The sequence below is a fragment of the Gallus gallus genome, chromosome 8 (genome assembly GCF_016699485.2).
Source record: "Gallus gallus isolate bGalGal1 chromosome 8, bGalGal1.mat.broiler.GRCg7b, whole genome shotgun sequence".
Lineage (NCBI taxonomy): Eukaryota > Metazoa > Chordata > Aves > Galliformes > Phasianidae > Gallus > Gallus gallus.
In genome coordinates this window covers 20,701,655-20,725,827 of record NC_052539.1, presented here as the reverse complement: position 1 = coordinate 20,725,827, position 24,173 = coordinate 20,701,655, and the positions used below count along the sequence as shown (strand labels likewise).

The 24,173-nt window shown below is 59.8% G+C and overlaps 4 protein-coding genes across 8 annotated transcripts in view; 3 read left to right on the top strand and 1 right to left on the bottom strand.

Annotated features, from left to right (window-relative positions):
• The first annotated feature begins 315 nt into the window (after positions 1-315).
• On the top strand, positions 316-4,454 carry MUTYH (mutY DNA glycosylase). Of its 5 annotated transcripts, XM_015291279.4 has the most exons (16): positions 316-499; positions 608-729; positions 842-881; positions 1,175-1,248; positions 1,374-1,415; positions 1,490-1,561; positions 1,733-1,846; positions 1,933-2,030; positions 2,240-2,384; positions 2,597-2,672; positions 2,747-2,932; positions 3,086-3,231; positions 3,363-3,515; positions 3,651-3,701; positions 3,917-4,062; positions 4,131-4,454. In XM_015291279.4, exons 1-15 carry the CDS (start codon positions 388-390, stop codon positions 4,019-4,021), a joined length of 1,536 nt encoding a protein of 511 aa, XP_015146765.2. In that variant the 5' UTR covers positions 316-387; the 3' UTR covers positions 4,022-4,062; positions 4,131-4,454. The 5 variants fall into 5 exon arrangements, with proteins under 5 accessions (XP_015146765.2, XP_025008853.2, XP_004936806.3 ...); XM_025153085.3 differs by having other exon boundaries at positions 316-475; positions 3,917-4,454; XM_004936749.5 differs by having other exon boundaries at positions 3,917-4,454.
• A 355-nt stretch (positions 4,455-4,809) lies between these two features.
• HPDL (4-hydroxyphenylpyruvate dioxygenase-like) lies at positions 4,810-8,258 on the bottom strand. Its single transcript, XM_015291281.4, has 2 exons — positions 7,001-8,258; positions 4,810-6,404 (listed from the first exon to the last, which is right to left on the bottom strand). The coding sequence occupies exon 2, from the start codon at positions 6,391-6,393 to the stop codon at positions 5,230-5,232; it is 1,164 nt and encodes a 387-aa protein (XP_015146767.1). The 5' UTR covers positions 6,394-6,404; positions 7,001-8,258; the 3' UTR covers positions 4,810-5,229.
• Positions 7,764-10,148, top strand: SELENOP2 (selenoprotein P2). The gene is made up of 5 exons (NM_001348769.2): positions 7,764-7,807; positions 8,214-8,434; positions 8,513-8,725; positions 8,886-9,021; positions 9,140-10,148. Exons 2-5 carry the CDS (start codon positions 8,232-8,234, stop codon positions 9,377-9,379), a joined length of 792 nt encoding a protein of 263 aa, NP_001335698.1. The 5' UTR covers positions 7,764-7,807; positions 8,214-8,231; the 3' UTR covers positions 9,380-10,148.
• Positions 10,149-12,447: 2,299 nt separating this feature from the next.
• Positions 12,448-24,173, top strand: part of ZSWIM5 (zinc finger SWIM-type containing 5) — an 82,855-nt gene continuing 71,129 nt past the window's right edge. The window contains exon 1 of the mRNA XM_015291282.3: positions 12,448-13,465. Within this exon, the coding sequence (XP_015146768.3) occupies positions 12,463-13,465 (1,003 nt within the window). The 5' untranslated portion in view covers positions 12,448-12,462. The remainder of the gene's footprint in view (positions 13,466-24,173) is intronic.

Here is a 24,173-nt window from a genome sequence, read left to right as displayed (position 1 = left end):
CGGCCTCGGAATCTAGTAGCTTAATACGTTGTTTTTTTTTTGCTGCTCGAAGCCCGGATTCTGATGAAATTTCCATTTTTAAGACAACGGGCGTTTAGCGCGGCAGCCCCTCCGGGCCTTCTGCTGCCGCCGCTGTGACTGGCGGGAGAAGAGGAGGGGAAAACTGATTGGCTCCGATGCGTCTCCAGGACCCTCCCCCTCCCGGGCGCGCCTGAAGGGAGGGGCGAACCCGCGCCCCTCACACCGCTCTGCGATTGGCTCAGGCGTGGAAGGCGGGTCCGTCCCGCCCGCTCTGATTTGTCCCCGAGAAGGGGCGGGGCGCGGCGCGGCGCAGGAAGGGAAACATTTCCCCGGGAAAAGCGCACGTGTGCCCCGCGGCTCCCAGCCATGAGCCGGCTGCGGGCGGCGGCCGCCCGGGGGCTGCGGCGGCAGCGGCGGGGAAGCGGCAGCGCGGCCCCAAATGGGAGGAGCAGCAGTAAGGGCGCGTCGCTCCGTGAAGGTGCGTGCGGGCGGGGAGCATGTAGGACCGGGCCTGGGTAGCCCCGCGATCGCGCTCCGCACCCACAGCCGCTGCTGTGACCCGACCCCCGTGCCTGTCTCCCGGCAGGGGCTCCCGCTCGACCACATGCACTGCATCTCTTCCGTGACCCCGTCGAGATCGATGCCCTACGTGGCCGCCTGCTCGCCTGGTATGACAAAAGCCGGCGGGACCTTCCCTGGAGGACGCTGGTAAGGGCAGGCGGGTGTACCACGACGTGACCCATTTTATGTTGTGTGCAGGTCTCCTTGCAGCGAATGCTGTGTTCCCCTGTCTCTCATGCTCCACTTTATTCCCTTTCAGGCTGCAGCTGAGCTGGATGCTGACAGGCGGGCATATGCAGGTGAGGAAAAGGGGTGGCTGTATCCCATGTATTGCTGCCTGACATAGGGTACAACATAACCTTGTGAAGGCTGTGGCTTTAGTGCTGTTCCTATAAACAGCTGCTTGGACTTCTGGTGGCATCTGAGAGGCAAGTCTGGGCCCGAGAGAGATCCTGTGGGGATGAGGATGGGGAGGAGGGCTGCTGGGTTGGGTTCTGCTGCAGTTCTTGGAATCAGCACCACGGTGACAGGGGCACATGCTGTGAGAAGTGGCATTGGCACCTCTGCACTGATCCCTTTGTGCTCCTGGCAGTGTGGGTGTCTGAGATCATGCTTCAGCAGACACAAGTGGCTACGGTGATTGACTACTACAACCGCTGGATGCAGGTGACTGTTCCTCATGCAGTGCCCCCAGACCTCCTGCTTTGGAGGCTTTACTCTCTGCCCATGGCAGACTCTCTTCTGCAGCGCTTAGCTGTCCTCATCCCGAACTTGTCACTTCCCTCTTGTAGAAGTGGCCAACACTGCAGGCTCTGGCAGCGGCATCGCTGGAGGTGAGCAGTGTGGTGCTGAGTGCAGCCCTCACTGCTCTCCCTGTGTCTCACTAATGCTGTGTATCGTGGGGCAGGAGGTGAATGAGCTGTGGGCAGGACTCGGCTACTACTCACGAGGAAAGCGCCTGCAGGAGGCAGCAAGGAAGGTGCTGAAGGCGTTTCCTAAGTTCTCTGTGCCTTGTGGGTGGCTGCTGGTTCACACCTGCTCTGCCTTGCTGGAGCTGAGCTGGTTGCACAGGGCCGTGGAGGCTGGACACCCTTTTTATCACATGTACAGACTGTGTCTGCTTGGCTGACGTTGGCTGCCCTGTCTGCAGGTGGTGTCAGAGCTGGCCGGCCGCATGCCCAGAACAGCTGAGGACCTGCAGAGGCTGCTGCCAGGAGTGGGTCGATACACAGCAGGAGCCATCGCTTCCATCTCATTTGGGCAGGTGAGAGCTGTCCGGAGGGAATGTAACTCCTGTCGCTGCCACCTCCCTGTCCCTTTCCAGTTTGCTGATCCCTGCTCCCACTTCAGGCTACTGGTGTTGTGGATGGGAATGTGATCCGCGTGCTGTGCCGCCTGCGGTGCATCGGTGCTGACACCAGCAGCCTGGCTGTCATTGACTGCCTCTGGTGAGGGGAGCTGCGCTGGTGACGGCTGTGGTTGTGTGTTGGTTGCTGAGGGCAGAATCCTTTAGGAGCTGTGGGGAGCTGAGCTGAAGGGGGGAGGCTGGAGGAGCAGGAGCTTTAGGGCTCATGGGGGTTGTGGGCTCAGGGGGCAAGCAGAGGTTGTAGTGTCTCTGCATGCGGAGCCCCATGTCACTCACAGCAATCTCTCCCAGGGATATGGCCAACACCCTGGTGGATAGGAGCCGCCCAGGGGACTTCAACCAAGCTCTGATGGAGCTGGGGGCAACTGTATGCACACCCAAATCCCCACTGTGCAGGGAGTGCCCAGTGAAGGAGCACTGCCATGCCTGGCGTAGGGTAAGAATGGCCCCCAAACCCCATCCCTTGACAGTCTGCGGGTGGCAGAGGCCTCTAGCTGTCCCTGTAGGGGTGACAGAAGGTTCCTCAAGCCTCCTCTGAAGCATCAAGCAGGACTTGGCTCAGTACTAAGTCCTGCATTCTCACCTGGTGCCAGCCCTGGGGGTCAGTGTATGTGGAGATGGGGTTGGACATGCTGTTGCCCCACACAGGTGGAGAAGGAGCTGGCCTCTGCCTCTCAGAAGCTGTTTGGAAAGACCACCCTGGTGCCTGATGTTGAGGACTGTGGTGAGCACCTGGGTTGGTCCCTGTTGCAGCTCTGCATCTGGGCCCTGCCATGAGCATTGCATTGGTGTTTGCAGGGCCTGGGGGCTGTCCGTTGTGCCTTCCTGCTGCCGAGCCATGGGACAGCAGCCTGGGGGTCACCAACTTCCCCCGCAAAGCAGCAAAGAAGCAGCCACGAGTGGAGTGGACGGCCACATGTGTGCTGGAGCGGAGGGGCCGCCTTGGGGCCCCTGAGTACCTCATCGTGCAGAGACCCAGCTCAGGTACAGGGCAAGATGGGAGCAGGGCACAGGCACCAAAGGGTGCTGAGATGGGGTAGCGAGATGGTACTTGCTCCTGGGGTGCAGAAAGGAGCCTCCTGGGCTGCGATGGGGCTCAGCACCCCCAGCTCATAGCCCCGCTTTGCCTTCTCGCAGGGCTCCTGGCTGGGCTCTGGGAGTTCCCCAGCCTCCCACTGGCTCCGGGCCTGCAGGAAGAGCAGCAGAAGGAGGTGCTGGCTGACCACCTGAGGGCATGGACAAGGCAGCCTGTGCAGACACAGCGTTTGTGCTTCATCGGAGAGGTGAGTGTGGGGCCAAACACTGTGCGCCATGGGAGATGCAACATGAAGGATGGGTCCCCGTTCCCTGATGTCACCCTTCTCAATCCCTGCCTACATGCTGCCTATCTCGGTGTATTCTTGTCCCCTCACAGGTTGTCCACATCTTCTCTCACATTCACCAGACGTATGTGGTCTACTCACTGTGCCTGGATGGGGATGTGGCCCTGGATGCTGCCTCGTCCTCATCCCGCTGGGTGACAGAGGAGGAATTCCGTGCCTCGGCTGTGTCCACTGCCATGAAGAAGGTACCAGGGGGACCCGGGATGTTCTCTTCATGGGGTGCTGGGAGTGCCCCTGGCATCCCCCCAGCTGCTGTGGGACAATCCCAGCTTGGGGACAAGAGCGCTGTCCATTTCTGGGCACTCTCATGCTTCCTTTAGGTGCTGAAGGCACGGGAGACTCAGCGTGGGGCGCAGAGCGGCCGTGCAAAGGTGGGCAGCACAGCAGTGTGTGCAGGGTTGCCCTGTGCAGTGCTGGAGCTGGACTTGGGGCTGCACTGCGAGCTCCCCAGCCTGGAGCAGGGAGATGTGCCTGGCCGGCTCTGTCCAGGGTTCCCCCAGTTTTAGGGCCCCTCCCACCGTTGATGCCCCAGAGGTGTCCCTGGACACCATTGGGGCTTGGCTCAGCCCCAGCATCTCTCCTGCAGGGCTCCAAGCGGAAGCGGGAGTCCAAGCTGGGGGCAGCAGGCAGCACCCCCACAGGGATGCAGCTCTCCTTGCGTGCCTTCCTCCGGGCACAGCCCCCTCCGTGATGGAACCTTTGGCAGCTGACACCAGCAGATCCTGTGCTGCGGTGAGTCCTGCACAGGGCAGCTGCAGGTCCCCCCGTGGCCCTATAGCGATCACTGTGCCTTCTTCCAGCCCCACAGCCATCAGCACATCACCCCCTTCCCCAGTGCACCTGTGGACGCATGCTGTACAAAGGGCTGGTGCAGTGCTGAATGCGACCCAGAGCTGAGCTCACTCCCCTGCCCTGGGCATGGGGTTACTCAGCCTGGCCATGGGGTTTCTCTGGCAGCAAGAGGGATGTGGCCACGTTCCTATTATTCACACGTGCCTGAGCATCGGCCAGTAGTCAGTGACTCTGGTGCTGTTGTACCCTCACGTCCATATTCCCATAGCCCTTTTAATGTTTCTTTTTGCTGAACGTGAGCCATGGCTTTTTTAATAAATCTCCTAAGGGTCTCTCTCTCTTTTTTTTCTTTATCATTATTATCTTTTTTCTTGAAGTGACTTTCTGCCTCCCTTGCAGCACAGCACTAAGCTAGAGCTGCCAGTGGTTGAACACGAAGGTGGCCAGCAGGATGCTCGTGCCTGGGCTGGGAAAGCAACGCAGTGGTCTCTGTGTTACTGCACCCATGCCTATGGCTCAGTGCTAACAGCAGGTGCCAGCCCTGCTGTCTGGGATGCCCTATGGCCTTGGGGTGCTCTGAAGGGTAGGTGGCCCCAGCCTAAGGGATGACCCACCCTGGGCAGTGGAAAGGGTCCTTTTGTCCTCGCCATGGCAAATCTTAAGCAGGAGAAAAAAATCCCACAGCAGTTCTTTCAGGTAAATTCTTTAATTTAGGTGATGAGGAGGCAGTCATTTGCCCTGCGGTGCCATGGGTGGTGACTGCTGGTGAGCAGCCATGTCCATAATGCCCTCCTTGTGCCCCATAATGGGGTTGTGGCAGTGCCAGCAGTGTCCTCTGCTGTGCTGCAGGCACAACTTCCATTAGATTCAGGTGAAATCAAGGCAGAAAGTCCTTCACATCAGGCTAAGGGCGAGAAACCCCTCTCCATGCTGGGGGCTGCTCAGAGCCCCCAGGCCCTATCTCTGAGCACTGTGCTGCAGCACTGGAGTGTGTCTGAGTTGAGCACCTTTGACCGTGCCGCTCAGGGCTGTGCCACGGCTATCTGTTAGTATTTCTGCAGTGCACTGCCCCGGGTTTGGGACAGAGAGAAGGAACGCTGCCGCTCTCTATTGCCTCTGGTCCATATAGACCTGCACAGCTTTCCACAGTGCCCGTATGTTGCCTTCCCCAAAGCCGGGAGCTCCGCGTCGCTCTATGAGCTCCAGGAAAAAGGTCTCCTCGGAGAAGAGGGGATGGGTGAAGATCTGCATCAAGTAACTCTGCGCAGGGCTCACCCCATCACTGCTGCCCAACTGCCCGCTGTCCCCGTGCACGGCGGTGTCCAGCAGGATGCCCAGCTCTGCCAGCGTGCAGGGATCCTGCCCGGCACCCCGCACCTCCTCCTCCTTGCCTCCCTGACTGTAATAGGCAGCAGGGGGGGTGAAGAACCGCACGCCCGCCCTCCGCAGGGCTCTGGTGGCTGACACGATGTCAGGCGTGCACAGCCCCACGTGCTGGATGCCGGCCCCGCCGTGCTGCTCCAGGAAGGTGTCCACTTGGTTCGGGACGGATTCAGAAAGCGACTCGGCGAGGACGAGCTTGCAGCCGCAACCCTGGGCGCTCTGCAGGGCGCGGAGGAGCATGCCGGCCCCGTGCCCACCCAGCACAAAGCCCTGCGCCGGCTGCTGCCGGGGGCTCAGCGAGAAGTGCCGAAAGCCGAAGCAGCGCCGGTACCACTCCAGAGCCGCCTGCGTGCCGCCCCGCGGGCACACGTAGGTGATGTGGTCGAAGTGGGAGACCTCCGCACCGTCCCCCGGGGGCGCTCCCCGTATAGGCTGGAAGCCGGGCAGGAAGGGCCCCCGGTAGCGGGAGCGGTCCAGCAGCGTGTGGCTGACGTTGCCCACGGCGGAGCTCACCACGCCGTAGGTGACGGAGCCGCGCTCATCTCTCACCTCAACGGGGGGCACGGGCAGGGTGCAGCCCCGGCTCTGCAGCTGCGCGCACAGCCCCGGCACGTCATCCACCTCCAGGCAGACGTTGGAGGCTGTGCCCAGGGTGGGACGGGGGTCCACGTCGTAGAGGAAATCGTGGTTGGAGATGCCGGCCGGCGCCAGGCGCTGGTTGAGGAGGAAGACGGCGGCGCCCCGGCGCAGCGCCAGCTGCCTCACACGCGGCGTCTCCCGCACGGCCACGGGCTGGAAGCGGAAAGCCGCAGCCAGGTCCTGTGCGCAGCCCTGCCCGTAGGGCACGTGGAGGGACAGGAAGAACGGGCGGCTCAGCGAGGCGGCCATGGCCGGGCATCCTGTAGGGGAGACAGTGAGGTCTCGCCGCCTGCGGGAAGGAGCCGCGTCCCCATTCTGCGCAGACCCCGGTGCGTGCACACGAATAAATGTGTGTGTTTTAAATCAGTGTCTCCGAGACGCTTTCCAACTGCAAGGGGCTCTGAGACGCTTTCCAACTGCAAGGGGCTGCCCAAGGACGCCGCCATCCCCGGAGCCCTTCTGGGGCTCACTTCGCTCCCCCGCCCCTTAACGCAACCCCTCGGTCTTGGGTGCAGCCCAGCGTGCCCCCGTACGTCCCTCGAGGTGACGTTTGCAACAGGGATGGGCGTTCGGCTTGGGGGCGATCCGGTATGCAACGGGCAGACCGGGCAGCACGGGGTGGCTCTGCGTCCGAAAGGGTCCCACGCTGCCCCGGCGTCCGCCAGCGGGGCACCGCAGTAACCCATTCCGAAGCCAGCGCAGAGCTCCCGCAGCGGCACGTGGCCGTGGTGACCTTGCCCTAAAGCCACGCGGGGTGAAGGCCACGGAGCGCTGCGGGGGCGGCAACCCCCAGCCCCGGGCTGAGCCCCCCGCCCCGCTCCCCGCTCCCACCGCCTCTCCCCGCACGCCGCCTCACCGGGCTCCGGGCACGCCGAGCGAAGGGCACGCCGGGCCGGGCCCGCCCCGGGCAGCGCTGGGGGCGGTGCGGAGCGGCGCGGCGCGGCGGGTGGGACCGCTCGGCCGTACCTCCTCCCAGCCCCGCGGTGCCCCGGCGGCCCGTTGCCCCCTGTCCTTGTTTGGGGCCCCGTTCCGGCCCTGTTGTCGATGTCCTCCTGTTCCCACGCTGCCGTCCCCGCTCTGTTTATGGCTGCTGCCCTTCCCCGGCTTATCGTGTTTTTGTACAGATCCCCGAGGCGATAAACTGCTCAAATATTTGCGGAGATGTCCGTGCGGGGCCAACGCGGGGTTTTTTGGGGGGAGGTCCCCCAGCTCTTTAGGCCATCGCAGCCCATCGGTGCGGGGCTGGGCGGGAGGACGGGGGGACCCTGGCGGCGCTGGGTGCAAAACGTGGCACCGCGGAGCGGGGTGGCACCTCGGGATGCAGGGCATGGATTTTGGGGATGCCGTGGTCCCAGATGGGAGAGCCGTGCCCTTGGCACTGCCACCCACCCCTGCCTGGCGTGACGCGGCTGCAGGGCTGCGTGCCCAGCTCTTCCCCCAGCACCAGGCGCCGCTTTGTCCCAGCGCAGCTCAGGGCCTCAATGGGGACAGAGGCGGCCTTGTTGCTGTCCCCAGGCGGGCGGTGGTGAATGGGGAGCGCTTCTCCTCCTCCTCCTCCTCCTGGGCGGAGAGAGTGGTCGGCAGATAAAGGGAAGGCAGAGGCCAGCTGGGCACTGCCCGGAGCAGAGCGAGGTCCGGCCGGAGGACAGCAGCGAGGAGCGCGGTATTGAGGGCTCTTTCTCATGGGGGACAGGGCTGGCTTTGGGGTCTTCCTCCTTACCAGCTCCCTGCTCCCTGACGGGTCGTCCCCCTGCCCTGTGTCCCTCCTGCCCATCGAACTTGCAGGGAGGGAGCGCTCCGTGGGCTGGGAAGGGCTGCGGGGGGGGTGGGATGGACGGGGCATTGGGTGGATCCTGGGGGTATCAGGGCTAAGGGTCTGTGCACCCCAAAGCTCTTGGTAGGGCAAGAAGACCTTCAAGGTGGCCTCAAGGTTAAACCACTCCTGCCCCTGTGGCCACGGTGACAGGGCTCCCAAAACCAGCCCTGGTTTTGGGTTTTGGCAGCAGCAATGTAGCGTGGGTTCCCGAGAGAGACGGGGCATGGGGGCGCTGACCCTCCATCCCCCACAGCTCACCCCCGGTGCCGGGATGGGGCCGCTGCTGCTGGCGCTGGCCTCCTGCCTGGGGCTGGCCGTGGCCTCCGAGGGGGCCACCAACGGCAGCCGGCTGTGCCACGAGGCCCCGGCGTGGCGGATCAACGGCTCCAGCCCCATGGAGGGCGCGGCGGGGCAGGTGACGGTGGTGGCCCTGCTGAAGGCCAGCTGACACTTCTGCCTGCTGCAGGCCCGCAGGTGAGGCCTCCCCCCTCCGCCCCGCCGCCATCTTGGGCCACGGCACGGCGGCCACGCTCAGTGCGCCCTTCCCCACAGCCTCGGGGCCCTGCGGGAGCGGCTGGGACAGCAGGGGGTGAGCGATGTCCGCTATGTGATCGTCAACGAGCAGGCCCCGCTGTCCCGCGCCATGTTTGGGGAGCTGCAGCGCCATGCCCCGCCGGGCGTCCCCGTCCTCCAGCAGCAGCCACACGAGCCCGACGTGTGGCAGCTGCTGGGGGGTGACAAAGACGACTTCCTCGTCTACGACCGGTGAGCTCCTGTCCCTGGGGTGGGTGCTGGGAGCGCTCCCCACTGGGAGGGTGACATGGCGCTGGGAGGGCTCCCCGTCGGGAGGGTGAGGTGGGGCTGTGCTCAGTGCTGGGGTTGAGGCGCCCGGCCGCCCCCACAGCCCGTCCTTGCTCTGCCCTAGCTGCGGCCGCCTGGCCTTCCACATCCAGCTGCCCTACAGCTTCCTGCACCTGCCCTACGTCGAGTCCGCCATCCGCTTCACCCACCGCAAGGACTTCTGCGGGAACTGCTCCCTCTACCCCAACAGCACCCAGGAGGTACGGGGCTGCAGGGGCCGTGGGTTGGGCTCTGCGTCACCTGGCTTCGTGCTGGGACCGTGACGTCCCTGCTGAGTGGATAGCCATAACACGCCAGCCCTCGTGTTGTTCTCCCCAGGCCAACAGTACCATGGAGGTCCCTGCGACCCTGACCCCGCTTCCCAAACAGGAGGAGAAGGAATCCGAGACCCCCGCCCACCACCAACCCAACCATCTCCATCCTCACCACCGCGCAGTTGGCAACGGGACAGCCCCAGAGCCCAGCGGGGACCACAGACCTGCCCACGCTCACCACCACCATGGAGCCCATGGCAAACTCCATCCCAAGGGCCAGACGCCAGAGGGACGCGATCCCTAATCTGGGCAGAACCCACAGCGTGCACACCACGCTGGCTCACTTCCCAGAGGCATCGAAAGACTTGCTTTGCGCTGCTGGCCACAAGCAGCGTTGGTATACAGCCCCCTCCACGTGGGTCGCGCTTCCACCCAGTGCCCAGGGATGAAAATCCCCCTCTGGCACCCAAAGGTGCTGACCTTTTGGCCCCAAGACTCAGTTCTACCCCTTTTTCCTCTGTTGCCTTCTCTCCGTGCTCAATGATGCCTGTGGTGCAAACCGGGACCTCCCCGGTCACCGCAGGCTGACACCGCACGGAGCAGCGGGGCAGGGATTGAAGGAGCAGAACTGGGACCCGTGGGTGCACTCGGAGCGCCGGGGTGAGCCCGGAGGAGGGGAGTGCTGACGGGGATCACCGCTCCCTGCGTCCCAACCTTCCCACCCTGTGCACGGGTATGTGCAGTGGTGGTGGGTGGCCGCAAGATGGTGGCCGTGTCCCCTCTCAGAAAACAGGGGCTGCCTCCACAGCCCGCAGCCCTGGGAGGAGGATGTGGGTGGGGGTCCTGGGGTGAAGTGGACATCCAGATGATGAATAAAGCCTCTGTGAAGTGAACCCTACATGGCCTGGCCTTTGGGGTGCCCTATCCCCAGGAGGGTGGGGGTCCCTGGGGCTCCCTACCAGCACAGGACTCATAGAATCATTGAATCCACGATGCTGGAAAAGCCCTCCAAGATGATCCGGTCCACCTGCCCACCTACCACCCACATTTCCACAATAAACCATATCCCTTAGGACAACACCTGATTTGGGACTTAGGAAGGGGCTTTGGGTTCTACTTGGGCCCCATAAAGCAGCGTCCAGTGGAGATTTGCATTCCCCCAGCCCTGCACCTTGCCCCCTGCCTGCCTCAGCCCCACAGCCCATCCCATCCCATCCCATCCCATCCCATCCCATCCCATCCCATTCCATGCAGCTCTGCCCAGCAACCCCCCCTCCATCCCCCTCTCCCCCTTCCTGAGCCGGGAGCAAGGGGATGGCTTCTCCACTGACGTGGCTCCATGTGGGGGTCAGAAGTTGCTCCCCACAGGGATGAGTTGGGTCGGGTTGGTTGGGATCAGTGTGTGAGGTCCCACAGGACCCTGCTCCCTGGCTCCATCTCTCTCTTCCTCCTCCTCCTCCTCCTCCTCACCCTTCCTGTTCTACCTGCTCCCAGCACCCACAAGGGCACCTCTGCCTGCTGCTCCGCCATCAGTATCAAGGTTATTTTCTTCTTCTGGCGGCTGCTGTAATTGAAACAAAGCAGGCCGAGCCTCACGGGCTCCACTTCTCTTGCTCATTTTGCTGATGCTGCTGAGACAACCAATTCATCTCCTTGATGCTGCTCGGCCTCTTTTCCACTAGAGCCAGGCAGAGCCTTCTCCCCACCGCAGACATCCCAGGCAGCAGCAAAGCTCTCCTCCTGCTGAGCTTTGGGCTGGGGACAGGGTGTTTTGGAGGGGTTCAACGAGCTCTTTATATTGGTGACATCTTGGGGGAGGATGCTGCGGTCCCCTGGTGCCCACGGCTGTGCCACCACCCCAGAGGAGGACGCACCACGGTACCCTGCCGTCCACGGCTGGTCACCAGGTCAACCCACTGCCTCGGCCCCGTGTGCTCATCGAGGCAGATCCTCTCAGGAAGAGTGGGAACAGCCAGTCCTAATGTCAACAGAGGCCTCTTGTGCAGCGATGCTGTGTCAAGAAGAGGAATGGGTCCCTCCTCCTCCGCCCATTCATCTGGCAGCCGGGGGCTGGCGTGCCGCCAAGCCAGGCTGCTTTGGAAACATTTCATTGAGGAGGCAGCTGAGCCGAGGAAAACAGAATGAAAATACACAGAGAGATCACTGTTGTTAGGCAAAATAAATGCAGGCGGCTGCGTTTCTGCCCCCCGAGTCCAGCCCAGCCGGGCCTCCATCGCTTCTGGTGGGCTGCACAGGGCAGGGCAGCCACGCGCGTCCCCGTGGGCTGGGGGCTGGGGTGGTGATGTCCCCAGAGGGGGGGGGGGGCTGGGCTCATCTCAGTGCGGTGCTGCACCAGGAGTCAGGACGGGTGCAGAGCAACGCAGGGCACGTTCATGAGTGCAGGTGGTGTGAGAGCCACCAGCCCACAGCCGGCCTGGGACCTCAGCACACCTGCGGGCAGAGGAGAGGGGCCCTTCTGTGCCAGCGTTTCTCTTTGGTGCGCACGGACAGCTGCAGTTGCATCCGAAGGAGGTCCCCGAGGTCGTGGGTGCCGGGAGGTTTTGTGAAACAGCTGGGTGGTGAAAGCTGACTGTGTTGGAGTCCTGCTGGAAGAGGAGTGCAGCAGTAACTCAGCGCTAATGAGTCAGCAGAGAATCCACGTGGGATTCCAAGTTTGATGGCAAAAGGTTCCGGCACCATCCGATACTTTGCTGGAGGCCTCACCGGGCAACGGAGAACCCAAATATAGGGCTCAGCCCCACGGGCAACCACCCCGAGGCATCGCTCCCCTTGCTTACAAAGCCAATTATTTTGTAAAGGAAGGCCTCTGCTCCTCCCTGGACATCAGATACACAGGGATGCTGAGGGACGAATATCCCGGGCAACAGCCCCTGGGCACCCGGCTGTGAAAGCGACGTCAGAGAGGCACGGGAGCACCCTGGGGAGGGAAAAACGCACAGGGAAAGGCGGCACTTGGTCAGGAATCCTCTTAACCGGCACCACCTGGGACGAGGTGGGTGAGAACAGCCCGGGCTGTGCTCGCAGCCCCGTCCCTGCGAGCCTCAGCCTTCAGGGAACGCCTCCTCCTGACCTCCGCCGGTCGCGGCGTGGCTCCTTCTCCGAAATGGAGCTGCGGGCGCTGCTGCGGTCCCTGCCGAGAGCCGGCTCCTTCCTCCCTAGCACTGGGAAGAGGACCTCGGGCACTGAAGAACGACAGAGGGAGGAAACGGGGGTTTCCGAGATCCACTGTTCCCGAAGGGGCCGTCGCTTGAAATTAGACGGGACAAAGGATTTGTGGGGAGAGAATTTCTGGGGGATTCAAAGGACGGCGTCCCAGCGGACACGGGAACGACCCGCGCCCCTCTCCGGGAACGTCAGCGCGCAAAGATGCTGCGGGGGCGTGCGGGCCCCGCATCTTTCCCACGAGCAGACCCAGACGCCCAGGAAGGGCAAAGCACCGCGCCGTCCTCGCCGCTGGCAGCGGCCCTTCCCCGGGCGGCACGGGGGCCGGTGGGGCTGCGGGGGGCTGCGGCGGGGCCCGCCCCGTCGGAGGGCGGCTCGGGGCCGGCGGGACCACCCCCTCCAGTCTCCACCCCCGGTCCCCCCTCTCCTCCTCCCCGTCTCTCCTCCCCTCGCCCGGCTCAGTCGGTCGCAGCCATGGCGGAGGGAGGAGAGGGAGAGGAGCTGCTCCGCCCGCCGCTGCCCGCCGGCGCCCCGGGCCCCAAGCGCCTGTGCTCCCGGACGTGCCCGGCGGGGGGCACCGGGGCCGCGCACCCCCGGCCCGGAGCGGCGGGGGCCGGCTCGGGGCCGGGCGCGGGGGGCAGCGGAGCCCCGGCGGCGTCGGCCGGCTGCTGCCCCGCGGCGGGGGCTGCGGCGGGGCCGGCGGGAGCGGCGGCGTCGGGGGCGGCGGCGGCGGCTGCGGCGTCGGGGGGCGGCGGCGGCGGGGCGGGGGGCTGCCTGCTGCAGCCGGAGTCGCTGCTGGACGCGGCGGCCAAGCGGGTGGCGGGGAGCTGGGCCTTCGAGAGGGTGGAGGGCCGCTTCCAGCGCATCCCGGAGCCCGTCCAACGCCGCATCGTGTATTGGAGCTTCCCCCGCAGCGAGCGCCAGATCTGCATGTACTCCAGCTTCCAGCCCGGCCGCGCCGCCGCCGGCACCGCCTCTCCCTCCGCCGCCTCCGGCTCCGGCGCGGCCGTCACCGGGGGGGGACCCGCGGGCACCGCCGCCCCCGCTGCGGGCGCTACGGCCGGAGAGGAGAGCCCCGCCGCCGGGCCCCCGCCGCCTCCGCCCGGCGCCCCCGCCGCCCCCTCCGCCCCGCACGGCGAAGGGCTGCCCTTCCGCCGCGGCATCCGCCTGCTGGAGAGCGGCGCGGTGGACAACGTGCTGCAAGTGGGTGAGTGCCCCCCCCTCTCCCCCCCTTTCCCATCACAACCCCCGCTCCTCCTCCCGCATCGCCCCGCGAGCGGCTCAGCCTTTTGTCTGCTTGTTGTTGGACGGGGAAGTCCTCCCCCCGCTCCCCGTGGGGGAACGACGCGCTTTGCCCCACCCCCCGCGTGTGTCCCACGACCCCGTGTCCCCCCCACGCGCGGTGCCCCGGGGGTGGGAACGCGATGCGGGGACGGTGGCATTGTGCTCTGCGTCCTCGTATTTAGCGGCCGGGGTGGGGGGGGGGGGGGAGGCGTCTTTTGTGTCCGCTTGCGGAGGGGGTGCCGCTCCGTTGTCCCCCATCCTTCCTCCAGTCGCCGTCCCCGCCGTGTCCCTGCGCCAAGGGGACCGAAACGCGGCGTTTGGCACAAAACAATCCGTTCCCGGCTGTTGGCGATGCGCGTTCCCATTCCGGTGACATGACGCTGGGATTTGTTTGGCAAATGTGGGATGTAAATCCATCCCGGATGGTGCGGGAGGGGAGGAGAGGGGGGGGGTTGTGGTGGGGCCGCGCTGCTTTGAAGAGCCCCTCTCTTCCTTTTGGGGGGGGAAAAAAGAAAAGAATAAAAATCCCATTGGGCGCAGTTTACGTTCAAAAGAGCATTATCCAAACATTTTCCAGTTGAGGCACGAAAATAGAAAGCAGCGGAAGAATTCTGCTCCACCTCTGAGGAGACGTGGGGAGAATTCACGGAGCACAAAAGGGTTTTCTCCGAGGATGTCATTATCCCCTTTTGTTGGGTTTTGGTGTGGGTTATTATTATTATTATTATTATTTTTTGGTGAATTAATATTTTCCGAGGGCTGCGTTAAGATGATTAATTATCCCAAGTCTGCTTGGAACGCTCGGAAACGGCAAAAACAAAAGGGTTTTCGCTAGAAGGAGAGGAGCAGCTCCGGGAACTTAACAATTGCGAAGGGCAGGAAAAAAAAGGATCGGGCAGAGGATGGGCAGCGCCGCGGCGGAGCGCTGCCCGGGATGGGATGGCACAGCCGGGGAGGTCGCCGCCAACCGGGGCACAAAGGAATGTCTTTATTTTGGCTGCCACCGGGATTTTTTTTGTGCGCCTTTCTGGGAGCGCTGGCGCTGTGCGTGACCCCGGTGGGCGTTGGGGTCAGGAGGGGCGGCCGCGTCCTCGTGGGGCGTCTCCGGGGGTTTCTATAGGGGTTTTATGGGGGCTGCGGGGGTCGCGCCGTCGCCCCCCGGGGAGGTCCCTGCGCGCAGCCCGGGATGCGGCCGGAGGGGATGTGCGGGAGCCGCGGTCGCCTGGCGGCTGCGTGCGTTTGGGATGAAGACGGGGACTCTGTCGGCGGACGTGGGAACCATTACGCGCTGGGAAGGCGGCCCGGTGCTCTCAGCGCTCCGTCGCGGCTGCCGTTCCCCCGACGCTCCCGGAACGGACGGCCCCGAGAGAGCGCGGCGTCACCGCCGGAGGTTTGCCGGCCCGCAGTAGGGCTCGGATGTTTGCGCCGGCTCTGCTCCGTGACTCAGAGCCGTGAAAAACCCAGAATTGCGCGGACGTGAAATTCCTCCGCTGTGTGGTCGGAAAGTCTCCGGGACGCATCTCCGAGCGGGGGGGGGAACGGAGGGGGGGAGGGGGGGGGGTTGGGATCGGCCTTCCCGGGGGCGACGGCGGTGCTCCCACGGCGGCCCCTCTGTGCGGCTCTGGGAAGGGCGCGTGTGCCGCGTTGGCCACCGATAATTCCTTTATGCTGAGTAAAACTTAAGCCCTCATCTCACTGGAGTCATTGCTGCGAGAGGGAGAGAGAGAGAGAGAGATATATATATTTTCCCCTGCTCAAAGAGAGATCTTGGATGTCGAACACAGGCATCTTTGTCTTCCTCAAAACTGCTTTATTATGATGTGTACAGATCCCGGCTTTGTGTGTGTGTGGTGTGTGGGGTGGCTCCCCCCCCTCCCCCCCCCCCCCCTTTAATTTTTAGACAAATGACAAAAGCATGCAGGAAAGGAATGCAGAAATGCCAGGCTTAATATAAAGCATGCGGCTGCGCTGCATGCCGGGAATCCTAAAGGATACAAAACCTTTAACGGTGGCGGTTAATTTTTAACAAGTTCCCTCGCATAAATATTTATGAACAAAAGTTTTACGCCATTATCTCCGGGGTTCTTGGAGAGAGAAAAGACCTTTGGTGGATTTGGACGGCGGGCCATTATCCAGCGTAACAAATCCACGCTCCCAGGCCGGCGCTTCCTAATATAGTAGAATGTGGCGTGCCCTTCAGCCGCCGTGGCTGCATATGGGTGGGCGAGGGGCTGGGGGGGCCCTGGAGGGGGGCTGGGGGGGCCCTGGGGGTGCTGCTCTCCGCGTGGCTGTGATGGTGGCGATGGGAGCATCGGTGCTGGGCGAGGTGGGCGCGATGCCCCCGCGATGCGCTGGGGGTGAGGAGTTGGGGTTTTTTGGAGCCGTCCCTTCCCTTCTGTCGGGTTTTTGGGAGGGGTGCCTGCTGGATGAGGCGCTTGCTAATGAATTCATTGCTTTTTAGGTGTTTATTTTATCCTACCACGTGGCTTAAAAATACTCCAGACCGCATAAAAGGGGTTGGCAGGGCTTCACCCGTCCCATTGCGACGGGCGCTTTGCATATATATTGTGCTCTATACATTCCTAATTATTTTTTGTTAACTGGCCTAATTACAGCGGCGGGTTGCTGGGCATTAAATCTTATGGTGTGTTTATAGCTGCTCCCTCATAGGTGAGGTATTTCTTGAGTGCAGTCTGGGCTGTATTACAGAAGGGGGAATGGGAGAGGATGGAAAACAGCAGAGGTTCCTGCAGGGAGGGCTGGGGATGCTCCCGCAGCTGGAATTGTAACTGGCTGTTGGGTTCTGTTGGAGCGGGTTTATTTGTTTGCCTTTGAAGTGTATAAAACAGAGCCTCTGAAGCCGGGATGTCCTTTTCCCTTCAGGCAAAAGGATGCCAGGCTGAGGGAAGGGTAACAATGTAGAAGGTGAGAAGGGAAATATTTAGTCGTGGCTTTGAAGAGTAAACAGCTCTGAGGTGTTCTCTGGGGGGAAGGCACAGGTGTGGGATGTGGGACGGGAGCTTACTGTGCCAGGGGGGGCTCTCTGCTGGAATGGCAGACCTGGGTTTTGGCCACGCAGAGGAAGTGTCTCATAGGTGATATTTAGCTGTGCCGAACACGTGTGTCCGTGTGCTGCGTTCCTGAAGCTTAGCATGAGGGAGAGTGCCTTGCTGTGGTTGGGTGCCCGCTGTGGTGTGGGTGCTCTGTGGCTGTTCCTTCTGACCCGGCATCCAACTTTGGGCAGACTTTGGTGGGCTGCCTCATCCCACGGCCCCGCTCAGCTGAGCACAACAGTGGTGCTGGGAAAGGCCTGGAAGTGCCTTGCAGGGATTGCAGCGCTGCATGCAAGGGTGCCCAGGGGGAGAGCATCTCCCTGTGTGTGTGTGTGTGTGGTTCAGTGCTGAGGGTTCACCTGTGCACAGCACAGCAGCGTTTCCCTCCTAGCGGATTTCCCAGCGCCGCACTGTAAGAGCTTTGGCTTTTTGTCTCAAGCTCTTACGGCTTAGGATTTTGTGCAGGATTGGGGTTAGCCCTGCTAAAACGCTGCGGTTCCAGTAATGCACCAATTAATGAAATGTTGTGTTCTGGGCACACGCTGCCAGCTGGGTGTTTTTTTTTTTTCTTCCTCCACTTTATTTATTTATTTTTTTGCTGGCTTTGTTCAAAACAAAGCCCCAGATGTGCTCAGGAGGTGATGCGCTGGGATGCCAGCTCGTGGGCTGCACGGCCATGCATCAGCCCGGCTGTTGACGCCTGGAGATGGGCAGCACTGCCGTCCCGTCCCTATGCCCTGCTTGGGGACCTCTGCAAGGACAGAATGGCCGCTTCCCCTGCGAGCCCGGGCCTTCCTCCTGCTGGGACACCAATGACAGCCACCGCTGCTGTGCTCCCCATTGAATCCCCGCTGCTCAGCTCCCTTGATGAAGATGAGAGCCCTGTCAGGGGAGTGGCGGAGCAACAAATGGGTCTCCGAGATAAACACTGTTTGCATGAATGAGTGACGGGGGCTTTGGATGTCGAGTTGAAAGGAGCAGATCCCGAGAATGAAAAATTAATATATTTTTTTGCCTTCTGCTTGCTGGTTCTCATCGCTTCCCATTTCCTTTCTGATGATAAGGAATGCTTTAATTTTTTCTTAAAGCCGGCCGTGTTTATTTTGGTAACAGCTCACCCACTGCTCTGTGTGCAGAAGCCTTCTCTTGAAAGCACTGAAACTATATTAAAAGTGCTTTTGGCTGTCATCTTTTATTTCTCTTCTCCTTCATTCTGTTCCCCAAGCCGGGCCGTTGCCGTATCCAATACCCCAGCGCTGTCTGGCAGCGTTTTCCCTGCGGTGCTCTGTCTAAACTGGAAAGAAAAACGGGCAGCAATGGCACGGTTGGGATTTCTGGGGCTTTTTGTGCTCGCGTCCCATTGAAGCCCGAGCAGCTGCCCCGACCCGCGCTGCTTTATCCTATGGAGGCGGCGTCCCGTCCCCTTTGCACAGAGCTGCCCTGGGCTCCGCCGGCGACCCGCAGAGCCGTGGGGTTTCCATGCTGAAATGTCCCAACACTGGGCTGCACGTTGGGAAAACACAGGGCGAGCGCCGAGCATCTGCCTGCAAAGGGGGAGGAAATCCACCCCCTGCCTTCCCCCCCTCCTTATTTTCTCCCGATTGTCCTTGCGTGGCGTGGCGTTGGCTGCGATGGGTTTGTAAAATGGAACTATATGTGACCTTTTTATCTTACAAGAAATAGGTTAAGCCATTTTTAAAGGAAGTGGCGGAGTCAGCAGTGCTGCTGGAGGAGCCGCTTTCGCATGGTTGATGGGCTGTGAAGCCGCTCAATGGACTTTGGTTTCAGAGACAATATCTGTTTAAATTAATCTTTGTCAGATACATGCCACTGCAGACAATTCCAATTCCATTTGCTTTCTGATCTCATAACAAAAAAGCACCTTACACTGGTTCTTTTATCGTAAAATTAACTTTTGTCTGTGTGTCCTGGAAACAGGGGTGGCATAAAATCTAGTTAAAAGGCTCTGCTATAGGAGGATTCTGCTGCTTTGTACGAGGAGGACTTCTTTCTCTTTCTTTCTTTCTTCCTTTCTTTTTCTTTTTTCTTTTTTTTTCCCTGTGTGCATTTAAAAAGAAGAAGAGTGTTTGAGATGGATTAGAGAGAATGCCAGCAGATGGACTGATTCTGTTGTTGCTGCTGGCAACCATCTAAGCAGCCATTTTGAACAATGCTGATACCGGGGTACTGATAACACAAAGATGAGGATGGGATAAATATCCAGCGAGTCCCTCGCTGCCCGCCTGCTCCTCCTCCTCCCTTTCACACGCAGACTGCAGCCCTGTTATTAGAGCCTGATTGTTTCCAGAGGAATACTTCATCCTCGAGCTGCTGCTGCTGCTCCTCGTGCCTTGCTTTGCCTCCTGCTCGGGGGAGGCTTGGGGCAGAGCAGCCCCTCCCAGCAGGGTGGTGTGTCTTGGCGGTGCTCCTCGTGCCGGGGTGCTGGCAGTCATGGTGCTCCTTTCCGTGCCCCCGTGGGTTGCTCACCCCTTCCCGTAGGAGTGGCCACAGTTTCCTTCCTTCCTCATTCCTGTTTTCAGTGCAGAAATGTGAGGTGTGATGGCATTCAGTGGGGTTTTTGGGAGGTGCGCCGCGAGCTGAATGGTAGCCCTCATAGCCCTGTGCTCACTGTTTTGGCGTGCGGCTGCAGGCGGAGGGCATCTCTTTGCACATCTCCTGGTCTTCCCTTCTGCTCCCACTATCTGCTGGCTTTTGGGTTCCTGGGCCTGTTTAGGACCCAGGTGTGCTCCTCCTGGAGGACCTCAGGGTCTGTAGTGACCCATGGCACAGCTGCCCAGGGAAGTGGTGGAGTCACCGTCCATGGAGGCGTTCAGGATGAGGGTGGATGTGGCACTGAGGGATGTGGTTAGTGGGCATGGCGGGGATGGGCCGATGGTTGCTCTGGATGATCTTAGAGATCTTTTCCAACCTTCATGATTCTGTGTTTGCGTTGCTGGATTTTTAGCGCTGGAGTTGGTGGCCTTATTTCTTTCTGTTTTGTTTCCCATCTCCAGGTAGATAACACTCTCACGGATCAAGAAACCCCCAGCAACCCTCATCTTTTTTTGTTTTGCTAGGAGAAGACTGCTTTGTGTTTTACAGGAGGAGTCAGGCCAGGATGGAGGGCTTGTCCCCAAGCCTCCAAGGCAGCACTGCTGCTTGGTCTGCAGCTACCCCTCTGCAGCAGCTTTGCCATCTGGGAGCATGGTGTGATCCAGGTGGCTGCAAAGCAGGCATGGTGACAGGGTATGGCATTTGTACTGCTGCCACTGAGTCCTGGTGAACGCCTTTGGGTCGGAGAGGTGCACCCAATTGCCAAACCATGGGTCTTCGTCCCATTTCTGGAGTTGGTTTGCAGAGCAGGGGCTGAAACTTCTGCCTGCTCACACTGCAGCATCCCTCAGACCTTGGTGCGATTGCTGCTCCTTCCTTCCACAGCAGCTCTTACTGCAGGGCTTTTTCTTCCCCAGTGAGCACAGTTAAGGATTTCTTTGGGGTTAAAAACCTTCCGCACATCTCAGGGAAGTCTGTATGTACATACACACAGCTATCTAATTATACACAGTAGATGAAACTTTACTGTAAAGTAACAGATGTAAGAATTAAAAAAGGAGTCGGGCAAGCGTTTTACAGTTTCCTTTTTTAATTTGTCCCCTCGGTCTGCTGCATTTCTGTTGCATTTTGAGGCAAATCTCACGTTTCATTTCTTTTTTTCCTGCTGCAAAGTCTCCTCTCCCTCTCGAGTCTCTCCTCTATAAGCTTTTCTTATTTGATCCGTGGATTGTGGACGAGACATACTTGACACAGTTACTAAAATAAGGGGCATCTGGCCTGAAAGTTGAAAAATCAGGCTGTAGGCTCTGCTTCTGAAGTGCTCTTCTGTATTTTTGGGAAGTTGCTGAGTTGGGCTGAGCTCTCTGAAGAGTTGCACTGAGAGAGAGCGATGGTCTCAGCAGGCTGGCTGTGTCTGAGGTCAGCCAGCATCGTTAGCGGATGCTTTTAGCAGTTTAAGGCACCGTGGGGTTGCCAAGTGCTGATTGCAAGGAGCTGATTTGGTTGAAGCTGTGCTGGAAGGGCTCTACTGGCTTGCCTAGTCCGTGCATCCGCCTGTGCTGCATGGAGAGCCAGCCTGGGGGCTGCGGTGCTGAGGGGAGCTCTGAGTGCTGGAACTCAGTGGAAGGCATGGCAACGTGCACTGCCTGCCGTCCTCAGGCTGTCTCCATCTTTTGAGTTTCACTCGGTGCACGTTACCTACGTGTGCTCTGTCCCACTGGATAAGTCATGTTTGTCAGCTCAGCCCTCATCAGGCGTCCTTGCTGGCAGCTGGTGCTTTGAGATCTAGGAGGCACTCAGGTGCTGGCATATGAAGCTGCGCTTTCCTACCACTCTCTTCAGTTTTTTTTGCTGTCGAAACCTCAAAGCAACAGAAGGACAAGGCATTCTGAAGGGCTTCCCCCACAGTTCATGTGGGGAGGAGCTGAGGGAACTGGGATGGTTCAGTCTGGAGAAGAGGAGGCTCGGAGTGAACCTTATCGCTCTCTTCAATGCCCTGAAAGGAGGTTGTGGTGAGGTGGGAGTCGGCCTCTTCTCCTGGGTAACAGCAATAGGATGAGAGGTGATGGCCTTAAGTTGCCCTAGGAGAGGTTCAGGTTGGAATTTAGGAGCAATTTCTTCTCCAAAGGAGTGGTGATGCAGCGGCACAGCTGCCCAGGGAGGTGGTGGGGTCACCATCCCTGGAGGTGTTCCAGAACCGTGGGGATGTGGCACTGAGGGCTGTGGTCAGTGGGCACGGTGGGTCTGGGTGACCTTAGAGATCTTTTCCAGCCTTAATGGTTCTGTGTGCAAGCAGCCCTTATCTCTCAGGTTCAATGGGGTGACCTGGTGTGAAAGGTTTGCTTGCCCTGTGCCTTTCTGGAGCCAGAGGTGGCTCACAGCGTGCTGCTGCCCAGTGGGGTACCTTAGGGGTAGAATGGGAGCTTGTCCTCTTGTTGGAAGCATGTTAGAAAAGATGCCGTGCTTGCTGGGAGAGAGCGAGCAGAGGAAATTTGCTCTGTTGCCTTTGTGATAAAAATCTCTGCATCATGATAAGAATCTGCTGCTATTTCGACCCTATAGAATCTTAAAAACTCACAGAAGCCGGGCGGGATAAAGATGAATTATCAGATGTTCTGAGCTGTGGCTCATATCCTCAACTTTCTGTACAGGAAAAGAGGGTGGGTGATGTGGGAGAATGAGTTGATGGGAACTGCCCAAGTTTGAGGGAGCTGCTTGAAAGCACTGTGTTTTTTTTTCAACAAGGTGAGCTTCTGCATATGGGGACTCTTCCTGAAACAAGCAGTGCTTCACGATTCTTTTTCACTTGAATAATGCACGTGCAGTAAGGTTTGGGGAAAAGATACCAAGCCAAATGAAGGCAGTGCAGGGGATCGCTGTGGTGTTGCACGGGCGAATGTGTTCCTGGACTGACGGAGGGGTGCAGTGCTGTGTGCTCCCCGTGCTGCCGTGGCTGCTGGTGCACTGTGGCACCCGTGAGGTTTTACAGAAGGGCTTAGCGAGCACGGCTGCTTCTCACGTGGAAATGCTGTCTTCTGGAGAGCATCCTGAAAATGAGACCGATGGTTCGCTGTCTGCCCTCACCATATTTGGAGCCGGCGCGAAGCATCAGTGAGGCTTCCCCTTTCGGCGCTGCCTGTCTGCCTGCTTCGTGGCTCCTGGCTTCGCGCTCAGCCTGTGGTTCAAGCCCTGTGGGAAGTGCTGATGTCTGAGGCTTGTTGTTTTTCCCCCCACCCGTCCCCACACCCATGCGTTGGTCGGCCACTCTTAAGGTTTCCTGGACTGTGAGGTTTGATGAACCGTTAACCTAAAAATGCCCCGAGCGGGAAGAAATATTTCCAAGGTCTGAAAGCCTCTGAAGTGGGATTGGGAGCTGTGGTTTGCCTGGGTGGCTTTCCTTGCTTCTGGCTCCGCTGAGAGCTTCGTGGCCGTGAGGGCGTGCCTGGGCTCCTGCAGGGATGGGAAGGCAGCCCTCCTGGCCTCGTCAGCCCTCTGAGCAGATGTCCTCTTGGCGTGAGGCTCGGCAGGTTTGAGACAGGATGTCCCTATGCTCCAGAGAGCTGAAAGCGCTGGAATCAGTCACAGGCTGCGAACGTCTGCATCCAACTCTGAATTCCTGGGGAAGAGGATTTGGCAGTCGCGGGCTTTATCAGTGGGTAGGCTCGGCATTGCTGGGGGAGGACAGCACCTTTGTGTGCTCGCTGTCCCGTTTGCTCCGCTGGGAGCGTGTTGAGCCTGGCTTTAATGGGGCGGTGTTGTTGTGCAGCCCAGGCTGAGGGTTACCGCTGCCCTCCTTGCCCGGTACTTCTGGGAAGGGGTTGTTGCCCTGGGGGGAAAGCAGCTATATTTAAAAGGTGGTGACTGTGTGTTGACTCAACCAGCGGCGGTTTTGCCACAGCTGTGATGCGGTGATGGAGCAGAGCTGTGGTGCTGTGGGGATGGGAGTCCCAGCAGTCCCCTTCCGCAGGGTGTTCTCATGGAGATTTTGGGGGGGGGAGGAAATGGTACTTCTGCACTCTGTTGGTGCCCGAGGCTCCAGGCTGGCACCAACAACCGTGTAATAAAGAAAAAAATGCACGATGGCATCAGATTTTCTTTTCAAATTTTTTTCCCCTCCCCATCGTGATGCTCTCAGCAGTTTGACTTGGCTAAATATTTTAACACTTTTCCAATTGCAGCCTCGGTTAAATTCCCCCTGCTAATATTTGAGCAGGGTCAGTGTTCTGGAGGAGGAGGCATCTCTCCAAAGGGCTCTCGCTGGTGTTTCATCCCTCCTTGTTTGTGGTGCCTGAGGTCATCAGCTGAGTAACAGCCCCATGAAGGCCAGCAGCCCTACGGGGGATGCTTGCTATAAAACCAAAGGGCTTAGTCTTCCTGGAGGTCCTCCTGTGCCATTTTTTACTGCAGAGCTTGGCTGTGATGGAGGGGTTCGCAGCTTATGGAGGCTGTCCCATGGGCCCTGCTGGATGAAGCTTCTGGTAGCCCTGGTCTGTGAGATGCCTTCTGCCCAACCCCAGCTCGGATAGGGTTTTTGAGTTCGGGGGGATGGGGGCACGCTGCTGTTGTCAGAACGTTGGGTGAAAGGTTCTCCTTGGAGCTCAGGAGAATGAATTTATTGTTTAAAAGGGTAACTTGGGGTGAGAGAGAAAGAGAAGCAGGCTAATCTTGCAATTTAAATACATTTAAAGATTCCTTCTGTTCGAGTTTGCTTCCTATCCTTGATCAGAAGGAAATGCTGTTAGCTACAGAATGGAATAAATCGAGGGCACCCTTATCTGTGCAAGATAAATTACTATTGTTTAGGGAAGACACTCCAGGGATAGAAGAATTTAATTAAATACACAGGGATTATGAATATGCATGTAAATTAGACAATCTAGATATGACATGGCTACAACTGCAGGGAATTGTTCGAACTTAAAAGTGTAATCATTCTTTTTATCAGGATGTGGGGATGGGTAACAAATGAGAAGATTCCCATTGCCATTTGCCACCGACTCGGCTGGTCTCAGGTCATTAAGCACT

Excerpts from the sequence above, each read along its gene's own strand:
- MUTYH (XM_015291279.4), top strand. The coding sequence starts at position 388 with ATGAGCCGGCTGCGGGCGGCGGCCGCCCGGGGGCTGCGGCGGCAGCGG. Across the intron at positions 1,249-1,373 it reads ACTACAACCGCTGGATGCAG|AAGTGGCCAACACTGCAGGC; the intron begins GTGACTGTTCCT and ends TCCCTCTTGTAG. Across the intron at positions 1,416-1,489 it reads TGGCAGCGGCATCGCTGGAG|GAGGTGAATGAGCTGTGGGC; the intron begins GTGAGCAGTGTG and ends ATCGTGGGGCAG.
- HPDL (XM_015291281.4), bottom strand. The coding sequence starts at position 6,393 with ATGGCCGCCTCGCTGAGCCGCCCGTTCTTCCTGTCCCTCCACGTGCCC.